Here is a 27,224-nt window from a genome sequence, read left to right as displayed (position 1 = left end):
TCTTGTAAGAGCAAAATCCACCGGATGAGGCGAGATTTAGCATCCTTTTTGGAAAAAAGATACTTCAATGCCGCGTGATCTGAGTAGATGATGACTTTCGATCCTAATAGGTAGGATCGAAACTTATCCAGAGCAAAAACGACTGCCAGCAGCTCCTTCTCAGTGGTCGAATAATTCAGCTGGGCGTCGTTCAGAGTTCGACTAGCATAATAAATGACGTGGGGAAGTTTGTCAATGCGCTGCCCCAATACAGCTCCAACGGCGTAATCGGACGCGTCACACATGATCTCGAAAGGTGTACCCCAGCTTGGGGGCCGAATGATGGGTGTGGACGTCAGAATTGCCTTCAAGGCCCCAAATGCCTTCTTACAATCTTCATCAAAAATGAAAGGGGCCTCCTTCACCAATAGTTTGCACAAGGGCCGGGCGATCTTGCTGAAATCCTGAATGAATCGCCGATAGAATCCTACATGGCCCAAAAAAGAGCGAACCTCTTTCACCATCCGTGGGGGAGGAAGGTTGGATATCAGATCTACCTTCGCCTTGTCGACTTCAATCCCCCGACGAGAGATGACGTGCCCGAGCACAATTCCTTGTTGTACCATAAAATGACACTTCTCCCAATTGAGCACTAGGTTCTTCTCTTTACACCTCTCCAAAACCAACGTGAGGTGGTGCAAACATTCCTCAAAAGATGACCCGAAAATCGAGAAGTCGTCCATAAACACCTCCAGAAAACGCTCCACCATATCAGAAAAGATGCTAATCATGCACCGCTGAAACGTAGCGGGTGCATTGCATAAGCCAAAGGGCATGCGTCGGTAGGCGAACGTTCCGAACGGACAAGTGAAGGTCGTCTTCTCTTGGTCTTCAGGGTCCACAGGGACCTGGTTATATCCAGAATAACCGTCCAAAAAGCAATAATACTCGTGCCCGGCCAACCGCTCCACCATTTGATCAATGAATGGAAGAGGAAAGTGATCTTTCCTGGTGGCGGTGTTTAGCTTGCGGTAGTCAATGCAGACTCTCCATCCAGACTGTACTCGAGTTGGAACCAACTCGCCTTCCTTGTTCTGCACGACTGTTACTCCAGCTCGCTTGGGCACGACATGAATGGGGCTCACCCATTTGCTGTCAGAGATGGGGTAGATGATGCCAGCATCTAACAACTTGATGACTTCTCCTCTGACGACTTCTTGCATGGTCGGGTTGAGCCTTCTCTGTGGCTCCCTCGATGGTTTGGTGTCTTCCTCCAAGTGTATCCTATGCATCACCACCGAGGGGCTGATTCCCTTAATGTCTTCAATGGTCCAGCCTATAGCCTCCCTATGCTCCCTCAAGACATCTAACAACCTCTCCTCCTGAGCGGTGTGAAGATCTGAAGCTATGATTACAGGCAAGGTCTCTGCTGGACCGAGGAACTTATACTTGAGATTGTCCGGTAGGGGCTTAAGTTCCTTCTTTGGAGGCTCAGGTACTGCTGCCTCCTCTTCCTTCTTGCTCTCCAGAGGAGCAAACTCCAAAACAGCATTTGCTTGCTCAAGCAGTACATCCAGGTCCAGATCCTCTCCAAATTGAGCAAGGCATGCTTCCAGGGGGTCTTGTATGCTTGATTCTTCAATGCTTTCCTCCAGGATTTCCTCTATCAAGCAGACATTGTTGATCTCATCGCACTCCCTCGGCTGTTTGCTGATGGTGAAAATGTTCAGCTCTACCGTCATATTGCCGAATGAGATCTTCATGACTCCCGTCCTACAGTTGATCAGGGCGTTAGCCGTAGCTAAGAATGGTCGCCCTAGGATTACCGGTATCTGAACTCCAACGTTCTGTACCGGCTCGGTGTCAAGCACTATGAAGTCTACAGGGAAATAAAACTTATCCACCTTAATCAAAACATCCTCCACTATTCCCCGTGGTATCTTAACTGACCGATCAGCCAATTGCAATGTCATGGAGGTGGGCTTCAATTCTCCTAATCCTAATTGCAGGTAAACTGAATAGGGTAGGAGATTGACACTGGCTCCAAGGTCAAGCAGGGCCTTCTCAATGTGGCTGACTCCTATCGTGCAAGAGATGGTAGGACATCCAGGGTCCTTGTATTTGATGGGCAGCCTGTATTGGAGGATTGAGCTGACTTGCTCGGTCAAACAAACTTTTCTCGGGACATTGTTCCTCCGCTTGACGGTGATTAAGTCCTTCAAGAACTTGGCGTAAGACGGCACTTGCTGGATGGCATCCAAGAATGGAATGTTGATCTGCACTTGTTTGAATACCTCCCGAATGTCCTCGAATGTTCCTCCTTTCTTGGGCGCGAGAAGTCTATCAGGGTAAGGCGCCCTAGGTATAAACGGCCTAGGAGGAGGAGTCTCTACGGTCGGAGCTAATGTAGATGGCTCGACATCTTTCTTCTCGACGCTCGTGCTTCCTTGTTCTCTTTGTGCAGCAAGGTTCTCTTCTGGATAAACCACTTGGTTGTCCACTTGTTTCCCTGATCTAAGTGTGACAACGGCTTGCACATGCTCCTGTCCATGCACTGCATTTGATGATCCTCCCTCGTGAAATTGCAACTTCGGATTCGGCACAGGCTGACTAGGGAGCTTTCCCTTCTCTCTCTCCCCCAGGTGACTAGCAATTTGCCCGATCTGGGTCTCCATCTTGGCAATAGCTTGAGTGTTCACCATGGTAGCATTCTTCACGTCACTGATGGATTGGCCGGTAATCTGGATGAAGGCCTTAAGAGTGTCTTCCAACGATGATTGTGAAGAAGAGGCAGGGGCTTGAGTGGGGGACTGGTATGATGGTGCTGGCTGGGCTAGACGGCTTTGATGGTGAACCGGCTGATGAAATCCAGTGGAGTATTGAGTATGAGATTGGTGAGGAGCTCCCCCTTGAGCCAAAGGCTGGTTCTGCTTCCAAGAAAAGTTAGGGTGGTTCCGCCACCCTGGATTGTACGATTCGGAGAAAGGTCCACTGGCTTGCTTTCGATAATCGTTGAAAGCGTTCACTTGCTCCATTGGTGATTCGACAAAAATTGGCAATGATGGGCAAGTCTGTGCTAAGTGCAAGGGACTAGCACAGATGGAACAGCAGTCAACATGGAATGGGTTGGCAGCATTCATGGATTTGCTAACAACTAGGGCTTCGACCTTTTTGGTAAGGGCATCTATCTTCATTTTTAATTCTACATCCTCCTTAACCTCATAGATGCCTCCCTTTTTCTGAATGCGAGCAGCTCTATCTCGACAGCTTGAAAAATCCCACTGTTGGGAATTGTCGGATAACTGATCTAAGGTCCTATACGCTTCCTCTCCCGTCAAACTCAGAAATGCGCCTCCGTTCATCGACTCGATCATGCTACGATTGGATTGAGTTAATCCTTGATAGAAAAATTGCACCAGTCTCCATTTCTCGTATCCATGTGGAGGGCACTTAATTAGCATATCTTGAAATCTCTCCCAACTCTCAGAAAATTTCTCATCTTCTTCTTGAGTAAATGAGCTTATCTCCTTCCTACACTCATTGACTTTGGACATGGGGAAGAATTTGTTGTAAAACTTGTTTAACAAGTTCTCCCAAAAAGTGATGGAACCAGGCATGTTTGAATCTAACCATGCTTTGGCCCTATCATGGAGTGAAAGGAAATAGCCTAAGATGCACAGACTCTTCAGAAAAATTTTGAAATTTGAAGGTAGCACAGATGTCCTTGAATTTCTTCACATGGCTATAAGGATTTTCGAGGTCTAAGCCATGGAATGCAGGTAGGAGTTGAATGACATGAGGCTTGAGGTCAAAATGAGTGGCATTGGTTGGGAGTAACACGATACATGAAGGAGAATTTGTTGCAACGGGTGCAAACAAATCCCTAAGTGTTCTAGTATGATCCACGTTTTCTCCCCGATTCCTCTCATTTTCATTTGTATGCATGTTATCTCCCATCTCAACAGAATTTCTAAGATTTCTCCTAAGAGTTCTTTCAATTTCGGGATCTAACGATGTCAAGTCTAAGTTCAATGATCTTCTACCAAGCATACACCAAACATACACAAATGTTTAACCAAAAGACAAAGAAATAAACAGACCAAAAATAAAGAAAACAATTTGCTAATAGGGAACAAAGTTCTCCAAAGTACAATCTAGGCTAATTCCCAGGTAGGTGAGGGGGGTCACAATGGACACACTTAAATCCCAAGACCAATCCTTGCCAGAATTTACCTTGTCATTGCCCTTAGATTGCTAAGTAAACCCTTACTAGCAAATTTTTTTTTTTTTTTTTTTTTTTTTTTTTTTTTTTATCAAAGAAAAATAACACAACTAAGATACAATATAAAGACTAACACAAATGCAAACAATTTACACTAAGATAGCAGTAAAAGTAAAGATAAGAATACTTACAAGTTGGGACCAAAAAGAGTTTTTGGTAAAAAATTTCTGCTACTGATCTTATCCAGGAGCTGCCTTCTGAGGTGAGGTCGATCGATCGAATGTACTAGTCGATCGGTCGAATATCGATCGATCGAAATAATATTCGATCAATCGAATATTCGAAATTTTTGCAGGGCCCAGAAACAGAAACAAAAAGTAGAACAGAAAATCTTCTCTTTTTTTTTTTTTATGTTAGAACAAAATAACACAAATCTAGGATAATGTAAAACACAAACTAAACAGAATTTGAACTAAGTTATAGGGAACTAAAAGAAAATTTAAACAAACAGCAAAATACTATTAAACAGAAACAAATTATGAACAAAAAATGCACAAAATGGACTAAAAAAAAGGTACTGGAACAGTGATACTCACCTAGTTCCGAGCTGCTGCTGTGCAGGAAGTCGTTCGATCGAAGTATATTTCGATCGATCGATCGAATATAATGTCGATCGATTGTCTTTTTATAGTGCAGATTCTAAGTCGATCGATCAAATTTATTTTCGATCGATCGATTCTTCAGGGCACCCAGTAAGTTGCAGAAGCTGCAGAACAGATCCGGGAAAAACAAAGAAAAGACTTAGAATGCAGAACAGAAGCTAAACAACAGCAAAAATGAAACAAAAATCTATCTAACTAGTAGAAAAACAAAATCAATCAAACAAAAACCAATTTTTGAACCGATTTCCCCGGCAACGGCGCCAAAAACTTGATGTGTGTTTTAAATAGTACTCGCAAGTGCACGAATCGTTTTGCAATATAATGTTATGCAAGTGCGAGGTCGATCCCACAGGGAAATGGTCAAATATTGGTATCTTGCTTAATCAACCTCATTTTAACCTAGTTCCAAAGGTTTGAGACTTGATTCAAGAACAAAAGACTAAATGAAAGAGATATAATGAAATATGTAAAATAAAAGGAACTAAGGTTAAGGAATTCACCAAACCAAATCCTACAACTCACACTCTTGGTTTCCACTTGAACACCCAAATAACATTAAGCTTAGGGTGTTATTCAAGTTTGTTAACCTTTGTTAACCATAAACCCAAGGACCATTAAATGAATCCAACACATTGACAAATCACAAAGAGTACCGATTGAAATCAAAACATCCAATGTATCATTCAATCACAATGGATATCATCATTCAAACCGATAAAACAATGTATTGGTCGGTTGAAACACATAAATTGTCCTCTATCCACCACTAACCACATTCATTGCAAAAGATAAAGCTTTAAATGAATGGAACTTGAACAACTAAAATGATATATCATTAAATGTGCAAGTGGTACAGCAAGGTTGTGAGTGTCATCAATGGAAATGTTTCATCCTCAACCCTAGTTGAGGTTACTAGCCTTCCATGACTAAGAACACCACAAGAAAATGATGAACAACCATGGAAATGAAAGAAAAGCTCTACAAAGAGAAAGTATCTGAAAATAAACTACTGAATTACACTACAAGAAGCACGAAATTAAACCTATCTACAGAATTTCTGCTCTATCCTATTCTCCATTCATCTTTTTCAACAAGGGGAGGGCTATGGCTTTTATAGAAGCAAGCCATGGCAAGAAATGACTCATCTACCCTCCTCTAGGGTTCCTCTGCAGCTAGAGACAACCACAAACACGAAACCAGCGTGTTCTGCAGCGGAAATCAGAGGGAGGACTGCTTTTTGGCTTCTGATTGGGCGTTCTGGCGCGCTCTGCAAAAGCAGTTTCTGGGAAAATTCGATCGATCGACTTTTAATTCGATCGATCGACTTCGGGCAAATATTCGATCGATCGAATTTTAAGTTCGATCGATCGACTTGTCAGGGTCTCTTAATTTTCAGCTATTTCCTTATGAAATTTGTCATTCCTCTCTTATTGTCCTACAGAAACAGAAAACACAAAAACTAACCAAAACATTAGAAAATAACAAGGCTAAAGGTCTAACTAGTGCAAATCAAGGGGTCCAAATACACAATATTTGGCACTCATCACTATGGCTCTGTCTGTCAAGATCAATCGTCTCTCCAATGAACATTATGGGGCTTGGAAATTACAGGTCACACCTTCTTTTCCTGGGTGAAAACGACCATTGGCATCTTCTTTCAAGATTAATTTTGATACTGCCATTAGGGATACTTTTTCAACTCAATCGGCCGTTTGTCGATATTCAAAAGGCTCGATTATTCATTGTTTGGCTCAAGTTAGCCCCCCTTGTACTGCTATTTATGGTGAGGCCTCTGCGGCTCTTCTTGCAGCTCAACTGTCCCTGTCCCTCAAGCTCCCATCAGTTATCTTTGAAGGTGATTCTCTTATGGTAACTCTTGCCATTAACAATCCTTCTATCACACAGGATTGGCGAATCTCTTCAGTTATTTCGGATTTCTTCTCAACCATCCCATCCTCGACTAGCTGGTCAGCTAGTTATATCAACCGAAGTGCAAACTTCTGTGCCCATCATGTGGTATCCTGGGCCGCAACTAGATTCTCGTCTAGTTGCATTCCCTTTCCATCATGTTTCCCGATTTCTTTTCCGCCATGTTTAGGAAAGAAATCTTCTGCTTTTTTCTTTGTTCCTTGATTTTGTTTTTTCGTTGTTTCTGACTGTACTTAAAAAAAAAAAAAAAAAAAAAAAAAAAAAAAAAAAAAAAAAAAAAAAAAAAAAAAAAACACATGAAAAGAGTTAAAAATCCGAAGCATCCAAACAAATAATTTTTTTTGGATTTTCCGTCCAATTGCCCCATAAGATCTGTTAGGTCGAACTGCATGTAAGGGCTAAATTAATTATGTTTTTGTTTTTTCTTTTTGAAAAAAAAAAAAAAAAACAAATAGGAGATGTGCCAAAAATCAAGAAGTCCCCGCCCCTATATATACAACCAGATACAGCGCCTATTCTCCTTGCGCCTAGCCCTGGTCACACAGCTCTGCTCTCTAACATATAGATTTTCATTTTTCTTTTTCTTTTTTATTTTTTAATCTGTAATTTGCTATAGCTTCGATTATCTCAGAGCCATTGTAGAGGGGTTAGGAGGTGCGGATTCGGTCATAGCTCACCGCTTTCAATTCCGAGAATTCCAAGAACCAGCTTTTCCCACCTGTGTCAAATACCGCCATTTCTCGCATTAATCTCGCAAAATTTTACTTCTTAACCTCTTGATCTTCATTTCGCAGACCTTGCTTCAGTAATCATTAATCAATTTCCGGTTTCGATTTCGTGTAAATTTGTTAGGGTTAGGGTTTTATGTTCAATTTCATTATTACAGATCACATCAGAAAAGAAAAGAAAATAATTTGTTAATTAGGTTATTGGATTTTGTTGGTGTTTGTAAGTGATGGATAAGAAAAGGGTAGCTGTCCCGCTGGTGTGCCACGGCCATTCCCGGCCAGTAGTGGATCTGTTTTATAGCCCGGTTACTCCCGATGGGTTCTTCCTCATCAGCGCGAGCAAAGGTTCGCATTTGTGTCGTTTGGTTTTCGTGCATTCTTGTCGAATTTCTTTATCTAATTTTTGAATTTAGTGAGTAGAAACTCGTTCTGTTTGTTCATTTTGATTGGATATGGGTTGTTTTTTGTGTTCACATTGGATTGCTATTGCTGCTAATTGTGTCTAGATTTGATAAGAAAACTGCAATTTCTTAGTGATCGAATTGTTCTAATAACCAATTTATCCGGTTAGGCAAGAAGAAATTGTTTTTGTTGACTTAATTCTGAATCAAATTTTGAACAGGAAACTCATCAAGAATTCCATTGTATAACTCGGTATACAACTCGGGTTCTGTGAACAATTAAAGTTAATTGTAAGCATTGTTATTGATTAAAATGTAATACCTAGACAGTTATAATGGTCATGGGTTCTAATATTTTTATATCAACAAAATAGTCCATGAAAATGTGGCATTAAGATACATGTAAATGTAGGTAAATGTTCCCTGCAATGTAATGGAGGTCATATCTGAGTTTTTCTACTTTGTGATTCAGATTCTAATCCGATGCTCAGAAATGGAGAGACTGGGGATTGGATTGGGACATTTGAGGGACATAAGGGTGCAGTGTGGAGTTGCTGCTTGGATACTAATGCTTTACGTGCCGCTACTGGTTCTGCGGACTTCACTGCGTATGAATTAATTATTTCCCTTGCTTTGTAATGCATTTAGTAATGCTGTGTGCTTTGCATGGTTGTGAAATAATTTGGAAAATTATGTTTGTGAAAGAAATTTCTTTGGCACTACGGTGAAGCATGAGAACACCCTTCATGTTTAACTTAGCCAGGAAGCTTTTCCGAATTGTTTATTGCAATTCGATGTTAGCATTTTCTATGTTCCAGTCTTTGTTTCCATTTAGGCTTCTTGTCAGTTTTGGCATTATTAGGTATCCCACTTATTTTTCACTGTACTCCATGGTATGTTGGCCATGCATTCCCAGTCTGTGTTTAGTCATCTAAAAGTTGGAACTATGATAAGTTTGTTGTTCTTCTTGATGGAGTATTTTATGTTAGTGTAAAATACAGAGTTGCAAGTCGTTGTGTGGGGTTTTAGTTAAACCATTTATATTCAGCATTGTAGTGCCTTTACAACCTCTTTGTAAATGAGAAATGCTAGGAGTACCAAATCTTTTCCCAAGAGATGGGTACCAAGATGATGTAGAGCTTATTCATTGGAGAGGATTAAAACAATTAATAAAAAGAAATACTAGTGATACCAATGAATAAGCTCCACATCATTTTGATATACATCTCTCGGTAAAAGATTTGGTACCTCTAGCATTGTTCTTGTTAATATAAGAATGAATGTTGCAAGTCTCGTTTAAGTACTGTGTACTGAATAAAAGTTGACATGTCATGTGGCTTGATCTCATGTGCAGGAAAATTTGGGATGCATTAACAGGAGATGAGTTGCACTCATTTGAACACAAGCACATTGTTCGAGCCTGTGGTTTTTCAGAGGTAGATTTGCCTTTTTTGTTAATTTGTTTATGAATACACACATACATGCATATGCATACATGTCAATTTTCACACATAGACACAATAGAAAAAAGATGGGGGGTGGGGGATGGATTGACGAAACCTAATAGTAATATACAGTTAGCCGTTGAGGGCAACTTATAAAAATACTTATTGCCATTTGTTGGAGTCTTATCTCCTATATGTTTTAGTGTCTAGCCACACGAAACACTACTGAATGTGTTAAAGAAAATAATTTGTAATTAACCTCAATGTTCGTAATTTTATGAACACCTGTGATTGTAGTTTGAGAAAATGGTTACCACAAACTGTTACCACTTTCCAGGGAGTTATTTTTATTTGTAATTTACCCTCATTTTGTTGAATGGAGGGGATGTGTGGGGGTTTTCTTTAATACTTTTTAGCAAGTATGGGGTAAGCTTTATATGCTGACTTGTTGCGGTCAACAGTACCTTCTGGATGTTTTACCCAACACAATCAGTTTTAAGGTATCTATACTTATGATTTTTTCATTCTAGTTGTCCTCCAATGTTAGTTAGTGCCCATATGGTTAAATATATTTGCACTATGCTAGAATCAGCTCATTTGGTTGTCTATTGTTGAAACAATGTATGGGTTTCTGTGACACTCAAAATTAACGTTTGCATTTTCTTCCCCATTATCTGTTTCTGCATATCTCACTTGCTGTTTTTTAATCTGAAAATAGGACACACACCTTTTACTTACTGGGGGAATAGAAAAAATTCTTCGTATGTATGATTTAAATCGCCCAGATGCACCTCCGACGGAAGTGGATAAGTCTCCGGGGTCAGTCAGAACTGTTGCATGGCTCCATAGTGATCAGACAATATTAAGTTCTTGTACTGATATGGGGGGTGTAAGGTATAAATAAAGCTACTGTCTTTTTTTGTAGTATTTGTTGAAGCTTTGATTGTTTGCCAATATTTTACTCAAGTTTTTAGTGAATGCACAACAGATTATGGGACATAAGAAGTGGTAAAATTGTCCAAACACTTGAGACCAAGTCATCTGTGACTAGTGCCGAAGTGAGTCAAGATGGTCGTTATATCACAACTGCCGATGGGTCTACTGTTAAGTTCTGGGATGCAAACTAGTAAGTTTCAAGCCAGGTTAGTCTATTTCTTCTGCCACAATTCCAGCTTGTGTGGCTTATGATCTTTTTTCTGTTTCCAGCTTTGGGTTAGTGAAGAGTTACGACATGCCATGCACAGTAGAGTCAGCTTCCTTGGAACCAAAGTATGGGAATAAGTTTATTGCTGGAGGAGAAGATATGTGGATTCGGGTATTTGATTTTCATACTGGTGAAGAGATTGGTATGTGCTCCTACTTGAATTATTTGGTGGAAAAAATCCTTAGTGTTATATGTATTTAGTGCTGGACTTTGATATCATTAGATGGATTTTCTCTTACTACTTCCTAGTTTATATTGAATTTCCATGTGATTATTTATTTGAAAGTCTTAGCTGTAATAAGTTTTTATTTACACGGCATTTTTGGCTTTAGATTAGACAGCCTGTCTGATGCTGTAAAGATCTGGTAGTTCTTTTGTTGGGTTTCTGTGTCTATGCTGTAGTGATATATTTGTATATGGATGCAGCATGCAATAAAGGTCACCATGGCCCTGTACACTGTGTGCGTTTCTCACCAGGAGGGGAATCATATGCCTCTGGATCTGAAGATGGAACCATTAGAATATGGCAGACTGGCCCTTTGACTAATGATGACGCTGAGACATTCACAACAAATGGATCAACCGGAAAGGTGAAGGTAACTGCAGAAGAGGTTTCACGCAAGATTGAAGGGTTTCAGATTGAAGATGAGGGAAAGCCCAGAGAAAAGGAAGAGGCAGGGAACGAGTGACATGGCCGGCTACTATATTGCCTATTGCTGGCCATATTGCTTTTGCTGTTCTAGATGTCACCTGATGCTATGGGATATAGACTGAAGTCACTGAACTGGACTTTTTTTGTACAATTTAGTTGATGCTGCATTGCATAGAGATATGGATCAGACCAAATCAACAGCTATCTTACCAGATATCCGCTCTATTCTTATTTATATTATGGTAGGTTGTATAATGGAAGACCGCTGATCAGGTGGTGTCGAGTCCTGTCTCCATCCGGACAGCCTTATCCTGGACGTTTGTTGAAATCCATAGAAAACGTGATTTGTTTTAGTTTGTTTTATTTTGTCTCCTTTTGTTCATTTTCTGTGTCTTGTTGATGTATCATGTTTTCCATATGAAATGGGCATGCGCGAACGCTCGCTTTGACAGGGCTATTGATTTTGAAAATGGTAAATCACACTTTACATCCTATACTTCCAATGCATTTGCATTTCAACCTCTAAACTACGACTTTAATTATGGCCTACAAACTATCAAAATGTTCCTAGTTACTTGGATCAAAATTGACTGTTCGTTTGGATGGAAAATGGTGCATGTGAGCAGCACGCAAGTCTCAATCCTTTTGAAGTTATTAATTTACCCGTTGTATGAAATTGCACTTTCTTAGGTAAAGAAAAAAAATATTAATGCCGGCTGATAGGACCTTTGCTGTACGAGGGCTGGCCGACCCTTATATGTTAGTTAGAGGGGGTGTGCGCTCGCAATAATCCCTATATTGTGACGGGTAACCGCGCAGCTACAAGCCTAATACTTCTCACCTATTGTAATAATTTGTTCTAGGAATACGAGAAATAAAAGTACAAACTTATAAATAATATTGGGAGGAATGAAGTAGAAAATGCATAGTGTGAACGAGCGTTGAGAACGCTAAAACAACCTACGAGATGTTCATTTTTAATAAATTAAAACAGTTATGAGAGAGTTCATTCTATCGAACTTGGGTTCGATTGATTGAAATGGAATCTCCACGTGGTGTGCCTCACGGGCAGTTTGGCGAGATTGAATGACAATAAAGAGATCTGTCAAGTTCATTCGATCAAAGTACGGTTCATTTGATCGAATAGAGTTTCACGCATGTGAATAGGTGATGTCTGACGTTCAATTTAATGCAAGCTACCACATCTCGGTGGAATGAAATTAGGTTTGTTTGATTGTGGTCAATTTTTAACGCGCGTTAGAAGCATGTAAAAGAAGAAATTAGGAGTGGTGAATGAAACTTCAAGGGTAAGCTCCTTCAGGTTAGTTTTTGATATTAGGCTTTGTATTAGTTTATTTGGGGTTGTTAGAAATGGATGTTTTGAGGATGTTGATGGTTTTGTGGGTTGTGTTTTATGCTTACGATAATATTAATATAGTTGTGTTGTTATTGTTAAGGTATAGTTGCTCTTGTGTTGTGAAAGTTGATGGAGTTTACTGTGGTTGTGTTTAGGGTTTTGATAGTGTTGAGTTGTTAGAATATTGTTGTTAAGTGTGAAAAGGAAGCGTTTTTGGAGTTGAGGATGACGTTATAGAATGGTGTTGAGTTGGTTTAGTACGTGAATTGTAGTGTACTTGTCGGAGAAATTAGGGTTCAAGTGTGTGTCTTGGACGTGGAAAAAACCTAGTAGTATGATTCAATCAAACGAAAGTGGGTGTCAATTGATCAAAACTATAACAAAATGGTTTTATTGATAGTTTGATTGAACTAGTGGCTCTATTTGAAAGCATGTCACGTGTGCAAGTAAAATGGTGCGTTTTGGGAGTTCTTTTGATCGAATGAGGTACAAAGAAGTTCGATCGAACCTGTCATGAAAAAAAGAAAGAAAAGAAGAGAGAGAGAGAGAGAGAGTAGTGAGAAATGGGATTTTAGGGTCTGAATGAGTGGTAGAATACTAATGGATAATTTACATGGGTATTAAGAAAGGGTTGGTTTTGAAATGGAACTTAGGGTTTATTGGTTAAACCCTTACTAATGATAGAACACTTTACAGACATTGAAAACAAAATGTTACGAGAAATGGCTAATAAGGGAATTAAGTCCACATTGTAAGTAAACACCCTTCAAATAAGTTTAAACTGAAATACTTTATGCTTTATATATTGATCAAATGCAATTTCATGATTTATATACTGAAAATGTTGTTTAGGAGTTACGTATTGAAAGATTATTTTCTCAAGCATGAGAGTAGAATTATTTGCAAAAATGATATGAGCCTTAGAGCATAAAATTGATTTTATAGCATATTTACCACAATCTATTTGTTATGATTTTGAGAAAGAAAAAGAAAAGAGTTTTAAGTAATTTTTATTATAGTACAAAGAAAGAGAAAAGCACATCTTGGACATAGTTTAAAGATTGGGAAAAGTACACATAACCCCCTCAAACTACCACTCAATTGTCAATGTACCCCCTAAACTACCAATTGTGTCAATCTCCCCCCTTAAACTACCAGAAAATGTCAATGTCCCCCCTAAGACCAACAAAAAGACAAAAATGACCCTAATTTTTTTTGAATAAGACAGAAATGTCCTCATAAATTCAAAAAAATTAAAACTAAAACTAAAAAACTTAAAAAAAAATTAAAAATTAAATTAAATTAAATAAAAAACGAAAAAAAATATTTTAAAAAAAAAAGAACAAATTTTTTAATTTTTTTTTTAAAAAAGTAAACAAAAAATAACTGATTTTTTTTTTTTAAAAAAAAAAAAATGAAAAAAATAAAAAAGAAAAACCAGTTTTTATTAAATTAAAAAACGAAAAATAACAAATTTTTTTAAACAAAAAAACAAAAAATAACTGAAATTTATTTATTTTAAAAAAATAAAACAAATGAAAAAAAAAACCAGTTTTTATTAAATTAAAAAACGAAAAAGAACAATTTATTTTAAAGAAAAAAAAAACGAAAAAACAAAAAATAAATGAAATTTATTTATTTATTTAAAAAAAATAAAACAAATGAAAAAAAAAACCAGTTTTTATTTAATTAAAAAAACGAAAAAAGAACAATTTTTTTTTTTTAAAAAAAAAAAAGAAAAAAAAAACTGAAAATTATTATTTAAAAAAAATAATAAAAAACAGTTTTAATTTTTAATTTTTTTGTTGGAATAATTTTTTGTTATTTTATATTTTTTTAATAATTTTTTTTAGTTTTTATTTTATTTTAATAATTTTATGAAGGGCATTTTTGTCATTAGGGGACATTGATATTTTTTGGTAGTTTAAGGGGGGAGATTGACACAATTGGTAGTTTGGGGGGTACATTGACAATGATGTGGTAGTTTGAGGGGGTTATGTGTACTTTTCCCTTAAAGATTATAAAAAGGGATAATTACACTTAACCCCCCGATTTATTCACGGTGTGGCGATTTACCTCCCAATGTACTAAAATTGGTACATGACTCTCCCGAACTTGCCAACGTATGACAAAATCGACCTTTCGTCCAATCGCCTGTTCGTTTGGACGGAAAGTCGGTCACGTGCAAGTCACATGACCGTTTAAGACAGAGACCCTCCCCAAGTCACGTAGCTTGCACGTGCCCGACTTTCCGTCCAAACGAACGGGCGATTGGACGGAATGTTGATTTTGTCACACCTTGGCAAGTTCAGGGGGGTCATTTACCAATTTTAGTACATTGAAGGGTAAATCGCCACACCGTGGATACATCAGGGGGGTTAAGTGCAATTATCCCTTATAAAAATGTTGAGAAGAGACATTATAAGAGTTAACCATACCGAATGATTAGATACAAGAAAGTGTGAGCTATCACATGGAGGAAATTATTCCTTGGGTGAGCCACCCATTCGAAGGACGGATACGTGAAGTCATGATTGATCAAAGAAGTCTTCCCTACATCACACCAAAGGACAGTCACACAAAGATTTGAGCTATTACATAGATGAAATTATTTCTTGGGTGAGCCACTCATGGTGAAGGACATATACGCAAAGTCATGGTCAATCATGGTGAAGAACGGAGGTGTGGGTTTCAAAGGATGGTATATTATTATTGGAGTTGTTGAAATCATTATATTTTCTCTTGTTTCCTACAAGATTATTTTTATACTTATTTTCCTCATCAACATAGTTCACTTTAGAGTTACTTGGGAAAAGAAGTTTCTTATCACATATTCAAGTTTCATCTTCAATTCGTAAATGCTTTTGAATTTGCTCTATAGTGAAATATTTTGTTGCGTGCATTAGTTTCTTCCTATAATCATTCCAACTTGGAGGAATATTAGTAATTATAGGCCCAACTTGCAAAGGTTCATAAACGTTAACCTCAAGGTTTCAAAGTTTATTCACTAGAACTCGTAATTCATGAACTTGGTCCTTCACATAAATATTGTCAACCATGGTAAATTCAAAATATTTCATGGTGATGAATTTATTTTTACATTGCTTTTTAGAGTTGTACTAAAATTCTAGAGCTACCCAGATTTCTCTTAGTGACTTAATTGAAGTGAACATGTTATAGAGACGATTAGGGAGTGTGTTCAGAATGTGTCCTCTGCAAACTAGTTCATTTTCTTCAAGTTTCTTACATTCTGCCAAAATCTGGGCATTATTATTATACTTAGCGATGAAATGGCCCTTATTTGTGAGTTTTAACTATTCGGAAATGGATTTGTTGCGCAAGTATGAAATTCTATTGCTCCATCAATTTCTTATTTTTGGTTAGTGATAAGTCTTATTATTGCTTTGAAAAATGCTAAAATTACAACTCTCACTCAACCATTGCACAACCCCAAGGCACATTGGGGTGTGACCCACACAATGGACCCCACCCTAATGTGCCTTGGGGTTGTGTAATAGTTGGGTGGGGGTTATATGTGTATCAAGGCCCTATTGCTTTATCCTTATGGTATTAGACCTATTTTTGAGCTTTTTAGTTGCACATTGATGATGTTTGTAGTCTTAGAGTTTCACGCCAAAGGTCCAATCGATTGGTTTTACACATCTAGACTTGGGTCTTTTGTATTTTGTATATATATATATATATATATATATATATATATATATTTTTATATGGATGACGTGACACTTTCGGATGTAGTAATGATATTAGGGTGTTGACATAGACATTGACATGTCAAATGAGACACATGTACAAATGATAAACTGTCAGCTTTGACAGTAAAGTAACAAATAGACCTATTTAAAATTTAGGCAAAACCTAAAAACCTTATTCTTGAAATTGGAAACCTAAGGATTAAATCCAAATTAGATGAAAACCTACGTGCTAAATACGATTTTTTTTTTTTCCAAAAGAATATTTAGAGAGTTTAATGTGTGGTGCTTTTGAGAAGTAGCTAGATAAAATAGAAAAAATGAATTTTTCTAGCTAAAATTTGACTAGTACATTAGAAATGCTCTAAATGCACTCACAACAAGATCTTTAATTTCGCTTTGGGAAAATATTCTTGCACATAAGTTGTGTACCAATCACTTCTCTTTGGTTTTTTCCTGGGTTAACGCGATATTTGAAATCACTCCATCAATTTTTAAAAATTAACTTTTACTTCTTAAGTTTTTCACGGATTTGAAATCATTCATCCCATGAGTTTTCCATCAAAATTTTTGATATCTGTTAGTATCATATCAACCTTTTTGCCACATCACATCAAAATAATATATTTTTAGTGTTTTATAAATTAAACTTTAAAAATAAAATCTAAAATATAAGGAAGAAAAAAAGTCACCCATCCAAAGGGGCATCCCTACCGTTAGCCAGGTGGTGCCCCCCATGGGGGTGGCTTGTTCTACTTTTGGGCTACTCTGAAGTGTTAGAGGAGATAAGGAAGAGTAGAGTTCTGGTGCCGCTTCTTACTGACCTTCTCAAATTTGGGTCTCCCAAAGGTAAGGAGAATTCTATAGCTCTTCTTCTTTTGATTGTATTATTAGGTTTTTGGTCTTTTATTTTGTGTACATGTATGTTTCTGTTTCTCTATTGTTACCCAAATTATGGTGAGTGGGCTTATGTTTGTTCCTTAATTGGTCGACTAGTCCAATGGATTTCTTTGCATGGAATATGCTTAACTTGATCTTGATCCCAAACCTATGAGTTTTTAATTTGATAGTCAGTGTTGTGGTCTTGCTCTTATGACTTTGAATTTGTATTTAGTTTGGTTTCTGGGAAACCATAGGAAAAGAAAGGAAAGAAAAATTAGAACTCTTTTTCATCAACTGAATGGGATGTTTGGGTGCATCCTTTTTAAAAAACAAATTCTATTGGTATTTATTTGTATTCGCAATTTTTCAAAAGCAAATCAGATTTGATCAAATTTTTTCTAATTTTGTCTCAGAAAGTCAAACAATTCATTCTTTTTCAACTTTATTTTGTTTCGAAATTCGCGTAATAAATTATTGTTGAATTTAGATTTTAAAAGATCGAACACCCAAACGTCCCATATAAACGATTCCCATTTTGAAATCCGAATGGAATGGGGTGGCCTACTCTTCCTTATCTCCTCCAACCCATAATAGTAGCCCAAAAGTAGAGCAAGCCACCCCCATGGGGCACCACCACCGTTGGGGGTGGCCAGTGGTGGGAATGCGCTTTGGGTGAGTGGCGTATTTTCCTCCTTAACTTTTAGATTTTTTTTTTAAAAAAATTAGTTTATAAAACATTAAAAATATATTATTTTAAGATGATGTGGCACTAATGGATGTCAAAATATTTGTCAGAAAACTCAAGGAATGAGTGATTTCAAAGCCGTGAAAAACTTAATGAGTGAAAGTTTATTTTTAAAAAGTGAGTGAGTAATTTCAAATCACAAAATGACTTAGTAATTTGTCATACATTTACCCAAATTTTTAACAAAACATATAAAAATTACCATTTAACAAACTCTCTATTAGAATCTCGATTTAAATGTAAAGAACCAAAAAGTGAATCTTAAATTTTTTTTTTAATATTATTTTTTGCATTGAATGCTTCAAAATGTTTGGCTTAACTTGAATTTAATGTATTAAATACTTTTAGTAGTTAACTTTGTCAATAAAAAATAGTACTTATTTAAAATAGAAAAATATTTAAAATATTTGTTATTTAATAATTTTAAAAAGTGATTAGCTGAATGAATAAAATTATAATTTAAAAAAAAAAAAGAGAAGAAAAGAGTTGGTTGAACTTTGAAGTGCAATATGTTACGATTCTTTACGAACTTTAAGGGGTCAAGCTCAGCTTGTTGTTTCCAGTTTCCCGATAAATAGATAAATAAAATAAAGCGTCGAAAAAAGATAAGACACCAGTATCGTAAATTGATAGAAATACGAGGGATACTTTTGTCAAAGTGCGCCCAAATAAATACCCTTCCGAGGGTCTCCCCGATCAGTTGCTTGCGAGTTTGCGACCTTTCCTCTCTACCCTCAGTGCTGAGTGCGAGAGCGCGTGTGAGCGAGTGTTCCCTCTCTCCGAGTTTTCCAAAATCTAATCTAATCTGACTCCAAAAGATGTCGGGAAAGGGCGCGAAGGGTTTGATCATGGGCAAGGCCTCGGCGGCCGCCAACAAGGACAAGGACAACAAGAAGAAGCCCATCTCTCGCTCCTCCCGCGCTGGCCTTCAGGTCCAGATCTCTCTCTCTCCGCTTCTCCCCTTCTACCTTTCGCTTTCCTCGTGTCATTCTCTTTCAATTTCACTCCTTGCCGTGCACTTTTCTTCGCCGAATTTTTTGGTTGTCAAACCTCCGGGTTTCGCTTGTTTATGCACGGTTTGGTTGGTGAATTTCAATTGTTTGAGAATTATTAGAAATGTTACTAATTATTGGGTTTGAACGTTTTGTTTTGCCCGCCCTTTTTTTTTTTTTTTTGGTAGCAGCCAAACAGGGTTTTGGTGTGGGGTTTTTTAGCTATTTGAAAAAGAAAAATGTTTTTGAAGGAACATTTAACTTACCCGTTTGCATATTTATTAGACTGTGAGAGACCTTGTAGTTTTTAGACATCATTTGAGATGTGTATGCATTTAACTTGTTTAGGATTGATTAATCCTTTTTTTTTTTTTTTTTTTTTTTTTTTTTGTGGAATTGTTGCTTTTATTCATCATTATCTTCGTTTAATTCACGGTTGTTTGACTAAATCGTCCGGTGGGTTACGTCAAATTAGTGAAGAGTCAAGTATGATAGCGCGATATCTGCGATTAAAAACAAAAGAGCCATACAGACTGTTGCAGTTTAGTTTTATTAATCGAAGTATCAACTTGTAGGAGAGTGCTTGAATTTTGAAATTATTAGGAAATTAGTGTCCTGCTGAGATTGCTCTGTTGAAATTATTTTGTGGTCTTCGAGCTATTGTTGTGCCTTTTGTATTGTTTTAGGCACTTCAGGCTTGTGGCTTTGCTAACCATAATCTTATTTTTGCTTGTTAGGCTTTAGGCTTGAGTACTCATCTCTGGGAGCTGTCGCTTGTGTGTTGAGTTAGTTATCGTCTTTGATATTTAGTCATAATCTCTGTGGATTCCCAAACATGATGTGCATTTTGGTGGCGGCCAGAGGCTTGTTTTTTCCGAAATTAGTAGGCAATATATGGTGCGTCATTATCTCCGTTATATATGTGATCCTTATAAATAGTGGACATCTGCTTAAAAATAAAATAAAATGGTGGACTTCTAAGGCCCACGACCTTTGGATTTCTGTGCTTGAGTATTATTAAAGTGAAGAACAACATTTCCAAGGGATTTGGCCCGTTGGTACATCTATCCAGGAAATGAGATTCCGACCAAAAAGAAGAGCCTTTCCTTATGAAAAGGAGTACTTATTCCTCTAAAAAATGATAGGAATAGCTATTCCTTGAGGATTGGAATGAGTTTTCCAAAAAATCCATTATTTTTTTTTCCTGTAAATTTAAATATAGATTAAGAAAAGAAACCTAGAACAAATTCTTTGGTTGCCAGCCGTCGCACCACTCTCAAAGAGGGGCTCCGGAGTGGTGCGACCGCCTTCTCTTTTGTCCCTTCCACCAGCTCCGTCAGAGTCTGACCGTCCCCATCGTTTTCGTCCACTAAGTCTGGCCGTATGATCCACAAGAACCGCTTCTTGCTATTGACCAAACCATGCCAAAACTTCATGAGAATGTCCTTGGTCACTGTCGTAATGCTTCCAAAGCTCTTGAAGATTACAGACTTCAATGGTTGAGTGTTAAGCCACGTCGTGCAGCTTCTATCCACTTCAAAGAGGCTGTTCGAAGACTGACACAGCAACGTGGTCATTTAATTTGGATCCAAGTTTGAGTTTCAAGAGTGCATGGAGGGGTCCAATGGTATAGATTTTGGGACACCGTCACTGAGTGCGTATATGGAGAGCATAGGCACTTCTAGTTCTTCAAACATGTAGACAATGATTGCACGGGCTCTAGGGGATTGTTTGTTCTCGTTCACGTGTTGGAGATTCGGGTCTGCCAGGTTGCTGATTCCGTAGAAACTGGGCAGATCTCAGCACCGGAGAAACGTTTTCATGCCTAGCACTTGCAACAAGGGCTGCTTTGACCTGATGCTCATCGGGGGTGGTTATCCAAGGGTGGTGCGACCACCCCCGTGATTCTGCCATGGTGGCCATCAAAGACTTCTTTCTAGGCTTTTTTTTTTTTCGTTTCTTTTATATATATATCTTGGATATTTTAGTAATTTTGATGCAATCTTAATGAGAACATATGTGTTGTCGCCAAAGTAAGAAATATGAATAACTAGTTCATTTCACCTCATCTCATTCCCAGTAATAGCTATTCATTTTCTTAATGTAACAGTTATTTCGCGTACCGAATGAGGCCTAAATGATTCCCAACAGAAACCTAGACAATGCATGCGCTTGAATAAGATTAGGATGTAAAATCTGATGAAAATGGCACCAGTTTTTTTTTTTTTATTTTGACTTAGTTGGGTTTGTGATCCATATATGTTGTTAGAGGTGGTGTTCTTTAATCTAGAGTATGACTCATTATGGTTGTTACTCATGCTTTGAAATTTATAAATGTTGCTCTATTTGGGATTTATTTTCGAACCCATTTTTGTCTAAAGAGAACTCTTCCCCCCGCCCCCAGTGGAGGCAGGAGGCTGAGTTTTATGCATATTTAGACCCTTCATGTGGATTACATTTTATATAATAGGCGATTTCACTGTGCCTCTTGCAGCTTTGTTACTGAACTTACTGTAGTAGTTGTTTGTTCTAGTTCGCACTGCTTCCCCTCCATATAGGGGAAGGTAATAGAACACCCACAGAAACCAAACCTATGCTGAATGTGGGTGTTCCATTATCTATAGGCTCCCTAGATTCACGTGTAGAATGTGAGTCTTTAGGGGATAAGTTAGATGCATTAATAGAAGGGATTGCTGGTAAGTTTTTCCTTTCTCAAGGAAATAATTCAATGGCAATGGAAAAGCTGAAGACAAATTACATTATTTAGATGTTAGGTTTGCATATATGTAATGAAGGTAGTCATCCTTTCTAGAGTTGTTTACATCTTTTGCTTGCTGCTTCTCTTCCTATCTTCTGTTCCATGTTTGTCTTGTACACGTATAGTTGTTCTAATCTATGACGAGCCTCTTTTTTTTATCCCCTTTTATGTATCTTGATATGACTCCTAAGATGGTGCAAGTGGAAACTTAAGCAGGGGGGGCCTACTTGTTTAGCCAATTAATTTGAAGTTCGTTGTTTTTGATGGTTGAATCAATTCATATTGATGTTTTTTTCTTGCATCAGCATTGCTGTTAGGTGTTGGGATTCTATTTAAAATTGTAGTCTGAAAAATTTGCTGCGTTAGACAATCAATGCTGGAGGTCAGGGTTTTGAATGCTGTATTTTCTATCTTTTGTGATTTGTTCTGGAATCTATAATTGCAGTTTCCAGTGGGTCGGATCCACCGTCTACTGAAGTCAAGGACCACATCAAGTGGGAGAGTTGGAGCAACAGCTGCAGTCTACTCTGCGGCAATCTTAGAGTATTTGACTGCAGAGGTGTTGGAGCTGGCTGGCAATGCAAGCAAGGATCTCAAGGTCAAACGTATCACTCCCAGGCATTTGCAGCTTGCAATCCGAGGTGATGAAGAACTTGATACTCTTATCAAAGGAACCATTGCTGGTGGAGGTGTGATCCCTCACATCCACAAGTCACTTATCAACAAGTCGTCCAAGGACTAGATTACGAATGGATTAGGGCTTGCATACATTTGCCGACTTTCTATGCAGAATGGATGCTTCTCCCTGGTACTAAAATCATGGATTTGTGTTCTCTTCTGCCATGAAAGTAGAGGGGTCTGCAATTGTGTTTTTAAATTGTGGTTGGTCATACTTGTTCTCCTGCTTTCGAACTTGTTATGTTTCTGATGATATCTGTTGTGGATAATGTCATTGCGTGACATTTTTTTTTTTTTCAAAATCTTAGGCTCACTTTTAGACATTTTATTGTGTAGTATCAACGTCTGTCTTAAATAGAAGTCTTGAGGACATTTGGATGAAATGTATTTGTTTCGTTGTAGTAAACTGATTTCACTCGTAGATGTATCTTGCACAAGTCAGTCATCTGGGTTGGCTAGTGCCAGATGGAAGCTGTAGTCTCTCTGATGATGGTAATTAATTGAAATCGTGTAATTCTATGAAATATTTATGCTATACCATCAGCTGCAGGGGTGGCTTCTTCTATATCATAATATTTTTTATCGTTGGTATGTACCTACGAATGCTATGCGAGAGAAATTGGAGCTGTTCAATTTTCATGTGAAGTCCTAAAAGCTCGTTTTTGGATCGTAAAAAAAATGGGTTGAAGGCTTGAAGCGGACTTTTTTGAGTATCCGAGAAGATGACTCGGTTGAGCTCGACAAAGATCAAACCCAACTCAGTTATGTTAGCAGAATAGCAGCAGAAGTGAGCGCTCGGCCAATGACTCACCATGCCTCTTCGAGCTCGTCCACGGTTTCCTCGAGAACGATTGCGCGACAAACTTCCACGCTGACGATCTTGCCTCGAAGCAAGTTGACTCAGTGTTTGGCCTTCCTGGCGAGGTGGAAGATATCCTTAGATTAACTGCTGGAGACAATGTCGTGGACCCGTAACAAAACTTGCTTGTGGGTCACGTTTCGGAGGCCGCAGAGACGTTCTTGTGTCTTAGATCAAACAGAAACATGTTTCGACAAAACGTGATCAGTTTTTAATTTTTATTTAGGCATATAACACATGTTAGCTTCTTAAAGGTGTTAAACGTGACTTTCGTCAATTTTTGGACAGAAGTATTTTCTTCATCTTTAGCCATAAACGAGTAGACAAAAACTTATTCAACTCTTTTTCTTTTTTTCTTTAAAAAAAAAAAGAAAAAAAAAAATTTCACTTCCCTTTCCAATTTCCATGATATGCAACTGTTATTTACGTGTTTAAAGTGAAAGTTACTATAAGCAAGGACACGAACACGTGACGGTGTATGAGATAGCAAGGACATAGATACTACAAAATCCAAAATAGAAGACGGCATGATAGGGACCATGAAAATAAATATCGTATTAATATTTGAAAATAGATTCGGATCATCAACGAGTATTGTGAATTACGATTCACAATTAATATTATTTATTTAATCTATTAATCACTGGAAGTAATGCATATTTGCTGGCGCAGTAGCTTCGAGTTCAACAACGGGCAAAACCTTTTGGGAAAAGAATTTGATATGTTAATTTTCCAATTATGAGAATTCTTCACACACTGAGGGTATGTGAATTGGCTAGTGAGGTGTGAAACTCAGCTCAAACAGCATCTTCGAAGCATGGGTGATTGAGATGGAGCATGAGATCATATTATAGTTTGGCTCGATTCTTTCTTGCTGCCTGAACATTATGGAATAACCGAAACAGTTTGAATGGTGAAAAATTCATGGGACCCTTGAGAGGTAGTAAGATCCGTTGCTGAATATATTCTTGATTATTGAAGAATTATGAAACCTAAGAGGAGTCCAATAGCCCCCCGAGCACCCGGTCGACACAGAACACCTAATATTCACAAGATTAACGTGGCAGTGCCCATCAGATTAATAAATTTTGCCTTTTCTGATTAATAGATTGTAAAAAGAAAAAACGGCGCAATCTCTGGTTATCATGTTATAATTAAATAATAATCAAAACATAAATTCCCTTCTGACCACCAATGAATATAGTTTTACACCATGCCAATAACCAAAGCCGCATCCCGCTTAAGCATCGTGCAACAGCCCAGCAATAAATAGTCCCTAGGAGAAGTTAAATGCAAATATCCTCTCAAACCAGAACAACCACCACTCAGCCGTGTACAAGCACAATCAAGTCCCAAACATTCCACCATTCAGAAAAGAAGTAAACAGTCCACCATTCAGAAAGGCAATATATAGCTTTGGAACATCTAAGGTTTCTTGAATTTAGATGGCCGATACCTTTGGAACATCTACGGGGAAGCGGTGGATTTCATCCATCCAAGGGTTCTTCTCCTTCGCTGGGTTTATAGTCCTTAGAGCCTTCCACATTGCACTGTTACACTTGAAACCTGAACCAAATGCTATTTGCCATGTTCTATCTCCCTTCTTCATTCTCCCCTTTGCTTCTGTATAGGCCAGTTCATACCAAAGAGAACTGCTTGAGGTGTTGCCAAATCGATAAAGTGTCATCCTCGACGGCTCCATATGCCAATCCGATAGCTGCAAGTTCTTCTCCAGTTCATCCAAAACAGCTCTTCCTCCAGCATGAATGCAGAAATGCTCAAAAGCTAGTTTAAAATCTGGAATATAAGGCTTCACCTTCATCTTGAAAAGTTTTTTCCCAACTAGTGTAGCAAAGAATAGCAGCTGTTCGGACATTGGCAGAACAAGAGGCCCCAGAGTGGTGATGTTTGTCTTTAAAGCATCACCAGCAACTGCCATGAGATCCTTTGACAAAGTAACACCAACCTTCCCCGTGGAGTCCTCTTCTTGCCTGACGCAGCCAAAACACTTGTCATCGGCACCCTTGTGCGTCCGAACGGTATGTGCCAATTGGTATTTGGATCTTCTTCTGTCAGAGCTTTTGTTAGAAAGCAATATTGCCGCTCCTCCCATTCGGAATAAGCAATTGGAAACAAGCTTCGATCGATCATTTCCAAAATACCAATTCAGAGTGATGTTCTCCATGCTGATAACCAATGCATAGGAGTTTGGATAAACCTGAAGAAGTTCTTTAGCAAGAGAAATTGAGATCAGACCTGCACTGCAACCCATCCCACCTAGATTATAGCTAACTATGTTTCCACGAAGCTTGTAGTGGTTGACAACCATGGCAGAAAGAGATGGGGTTGGATTGAACAAGCTGCAATTCACAATCAAAATTCCAATGTCTTTGGGCTTTACTGCGGTCTTGGCAAAAAGCTCGTCAATAGCACCAAACATCACAGCTTTAGCTTCATTTCTAGCTTCTTCCATTGATGGGTTTGGAGGAATATTGAGTACAGCCTCTGGAAGGTAAGTAGAATCACCAAGGCCAGACCTCTCAAGGATCTTACGCTGGAATTGAAGATTATCCTCTGAAAACGTACCAGTCATCTGAGATTGATCCATGAAGATCTTTTTGGTGCATTTTCTAGACTCATCAGGCTTGTAGCAGGAGAAGTTGACAAGGTACACAGGGTGAGGACGAGTGAGAAAGTAGACGGTAGATAAGAAAACGAGGAGAGTCGAGCAGATGATCACCGAAAGTAGATTGTACTGGAAATGCTCCCAAAGATCATAAAGATCATGCAGAGAAAATGTTGAGAGCTGCACGGCCATTACAACCACAAGAGGGGAGAGGAAAAGGTACATTCCATGGGTGATGAGGTAATGGTAACCCAGCTTCACATATTTTAGTTTAATGGATTTCTTGAAATCAGGGAGGTTACGCGACGACGTCGATGAGGGTGGGATCGAGGGGGTATCAGGTTTTGACTCTGTCATTTTCCCTGTAGATATCCAACAAATCGGGTGAGATAAAATACCAGAGGAAAAAGAAAAAAAAACCCATAATCCCTGTGAATTCTAGGCACACGTCATGAACATCTCAGAAGCAAATAAGAACGATGGCAAGGGTTTCCAAAATAACTAGAATCAATCGGTATAGTCTTTCAGTAGTAAATTCGATCAGAAATGGCGGTACATATTTTTCTTATTTGGTTTGAAGTTTCAGAGATTCCATGTGAAGATTCTTAAATGCGGGCTCTCTATGAGAAACGTAAATCAACAAAATTAAAGTACATACATTTTGACAATAATCAAAAAGTTCTTTCTTTCTCATTTTTCTCACTATAAAATCCCTCACTTTATCCTTTATAAATCAAATTTAAGCTATCAGTAATCCCAGATCAGATTTCCACCTTATTGAAACCCATGGCAGAAAAACGACAACAGATCAAAATTCATATCAAGGACTAGATTTTTCAACAATCTGAAGACGTCGATAGCAGGAAAAACCAGAAAAATAGAAAAACTAAAAAGAATTATACGAAAATTTCATCCATAAAAAGATACCAATTGCATATTTAACCAAAACCCAGATCCCAGAAACTCACCTTGAATGCCGAATCCCACCACAGATAGCAAAAAAAATTCGCCGGAGCAGCCGAAGAGCAGAACCGGCGAAAGAGAGAAATATATACGAGGCCCGGGAGAGAGAGAGAGAGGATCAAATTAAACGGTTTAATAACAAATATTTCGATTAATCAAAAATTAGAAATTGAGGTACGTGGGGCGTGGGTGGGAATAGATTTATAGGAATGGAAGAGAAGATACTGCCAAAGCCATGGAAGCCGTAGATGAAGGTGGCGAAGAGTACGCGTGTTTAAGGCGGAGCTTCCCGAATTTGATTTTTGACCTTTTTGACTTTTCCGACATCTGGCCGGTCGTTGTCGGGGGGTAATCTCACGGTCGTGCTGTGCTTATGGTCTTCTAAGAAATGATTGAACGGATATAAAGGAAAAAAATTTTATATGAATA

General features: G+C 38.2%; 3 protein-coding genes across 3 annotated transcripts; 2 read left to right on the top strand and 1 right to left on the bottom strand.

The window, feature by feature from the left end:
- The first annotated feature begins 7,321 nt into the window (after positions 1 to 7,321).
- On the top strand, positions 7,322 to 11,714 carry LOC133857360 (uncharacterized). Its single transcript, XM_062292601.1, has 7 exons — positions 7,322 to 7,865; positions 8,394 to 8,529; positions 9,276 to 9,357; positions 10,085 to 10,260; positions 10,355 to 10,492; positions 10,573 to 10,712; positions 10,997 to 11,714. The coding sequence occupies exons 1-7, from the start codon at positions 7,748 to 7,750 to the stop codon at positions 11,257 to 11,259; spliced, it is 1,053 nt and encodes a 350-aa protein (XP_062148585.1). The 5' UTR covers positions 7,322 to 7,747; the 3' UTR covers positions 11,260 to 11,714.
- Positions 11,715 to 18,610: 6,896 nt separating this feature from the next.
- LOC133857249 (probable histone H2A variant 3) lies at positions 18,611 to 22,871 on the top strand. The gene is made up of 2 exons (XM_062292444.1): positions 18,611 to 18,851; positions 22,115 to 22,871. Exons 1-2 carry the CDS (start codon positions 18,738 to 18,740, stop codon positions 22,409 to 22,411), a joined length of 411 nt encoding a protein of 136 aa, XP_062148428.1. The 5' UTR covers positions 18,611 to 18,737; the 3' UTR covers positions 22,412 to 22,871.
- Positions 22,872 to 24,322: 1,451 nt separating this feature from the next.
- On the bottom strand, positions 24,323 to 27,047 carry LOC133856951 (3-ketoacyl-CoA synthase 11). The gene is made up of 2 exons (XM_062292015.1): positions 26,801 to 27,047; positions 24,323 to 26,194 (listed from the first exon to the last, which is right to left on the bottom strand). The coding sequence occupies exon 2, from the start codon at positions 26,187 to 26,189 to the stop codon at positions 24,648 to 24,650; it is 1,542 nt and encodes a 513-aa protein (XP_062147999.1). The 5' UTR covers positions 26,190 to 26,194; positions 26,801 to 27,047; the 3' UTR covers positions 24,323 to 24,647.
- Between the last annotated feature and the right edge of the window lie 177 nt (positions 27,048 to 27,224).

This window comes from Alnus glutinosa, chromosome 14 (assembly GCF_958979055.1).
Source record: "Alnus glutinosa chromosome 14, dhAlnGlut1.1, whole genome shotgun sequence".
In the NCBI taxonomy this organism is placed as follows: domain Eukaryota; kingdom Viridiplantae; phylum Streptophyta; class Magnoliopsida; order Fagales; family Betulaceae; genus Alnus; species Alnus glutinosa.
The sequence above is the reverse complement of the archived record's forward strand: the minus strand, read 5'-3'. Positions and strand labels throughout refer to the sequence as shown.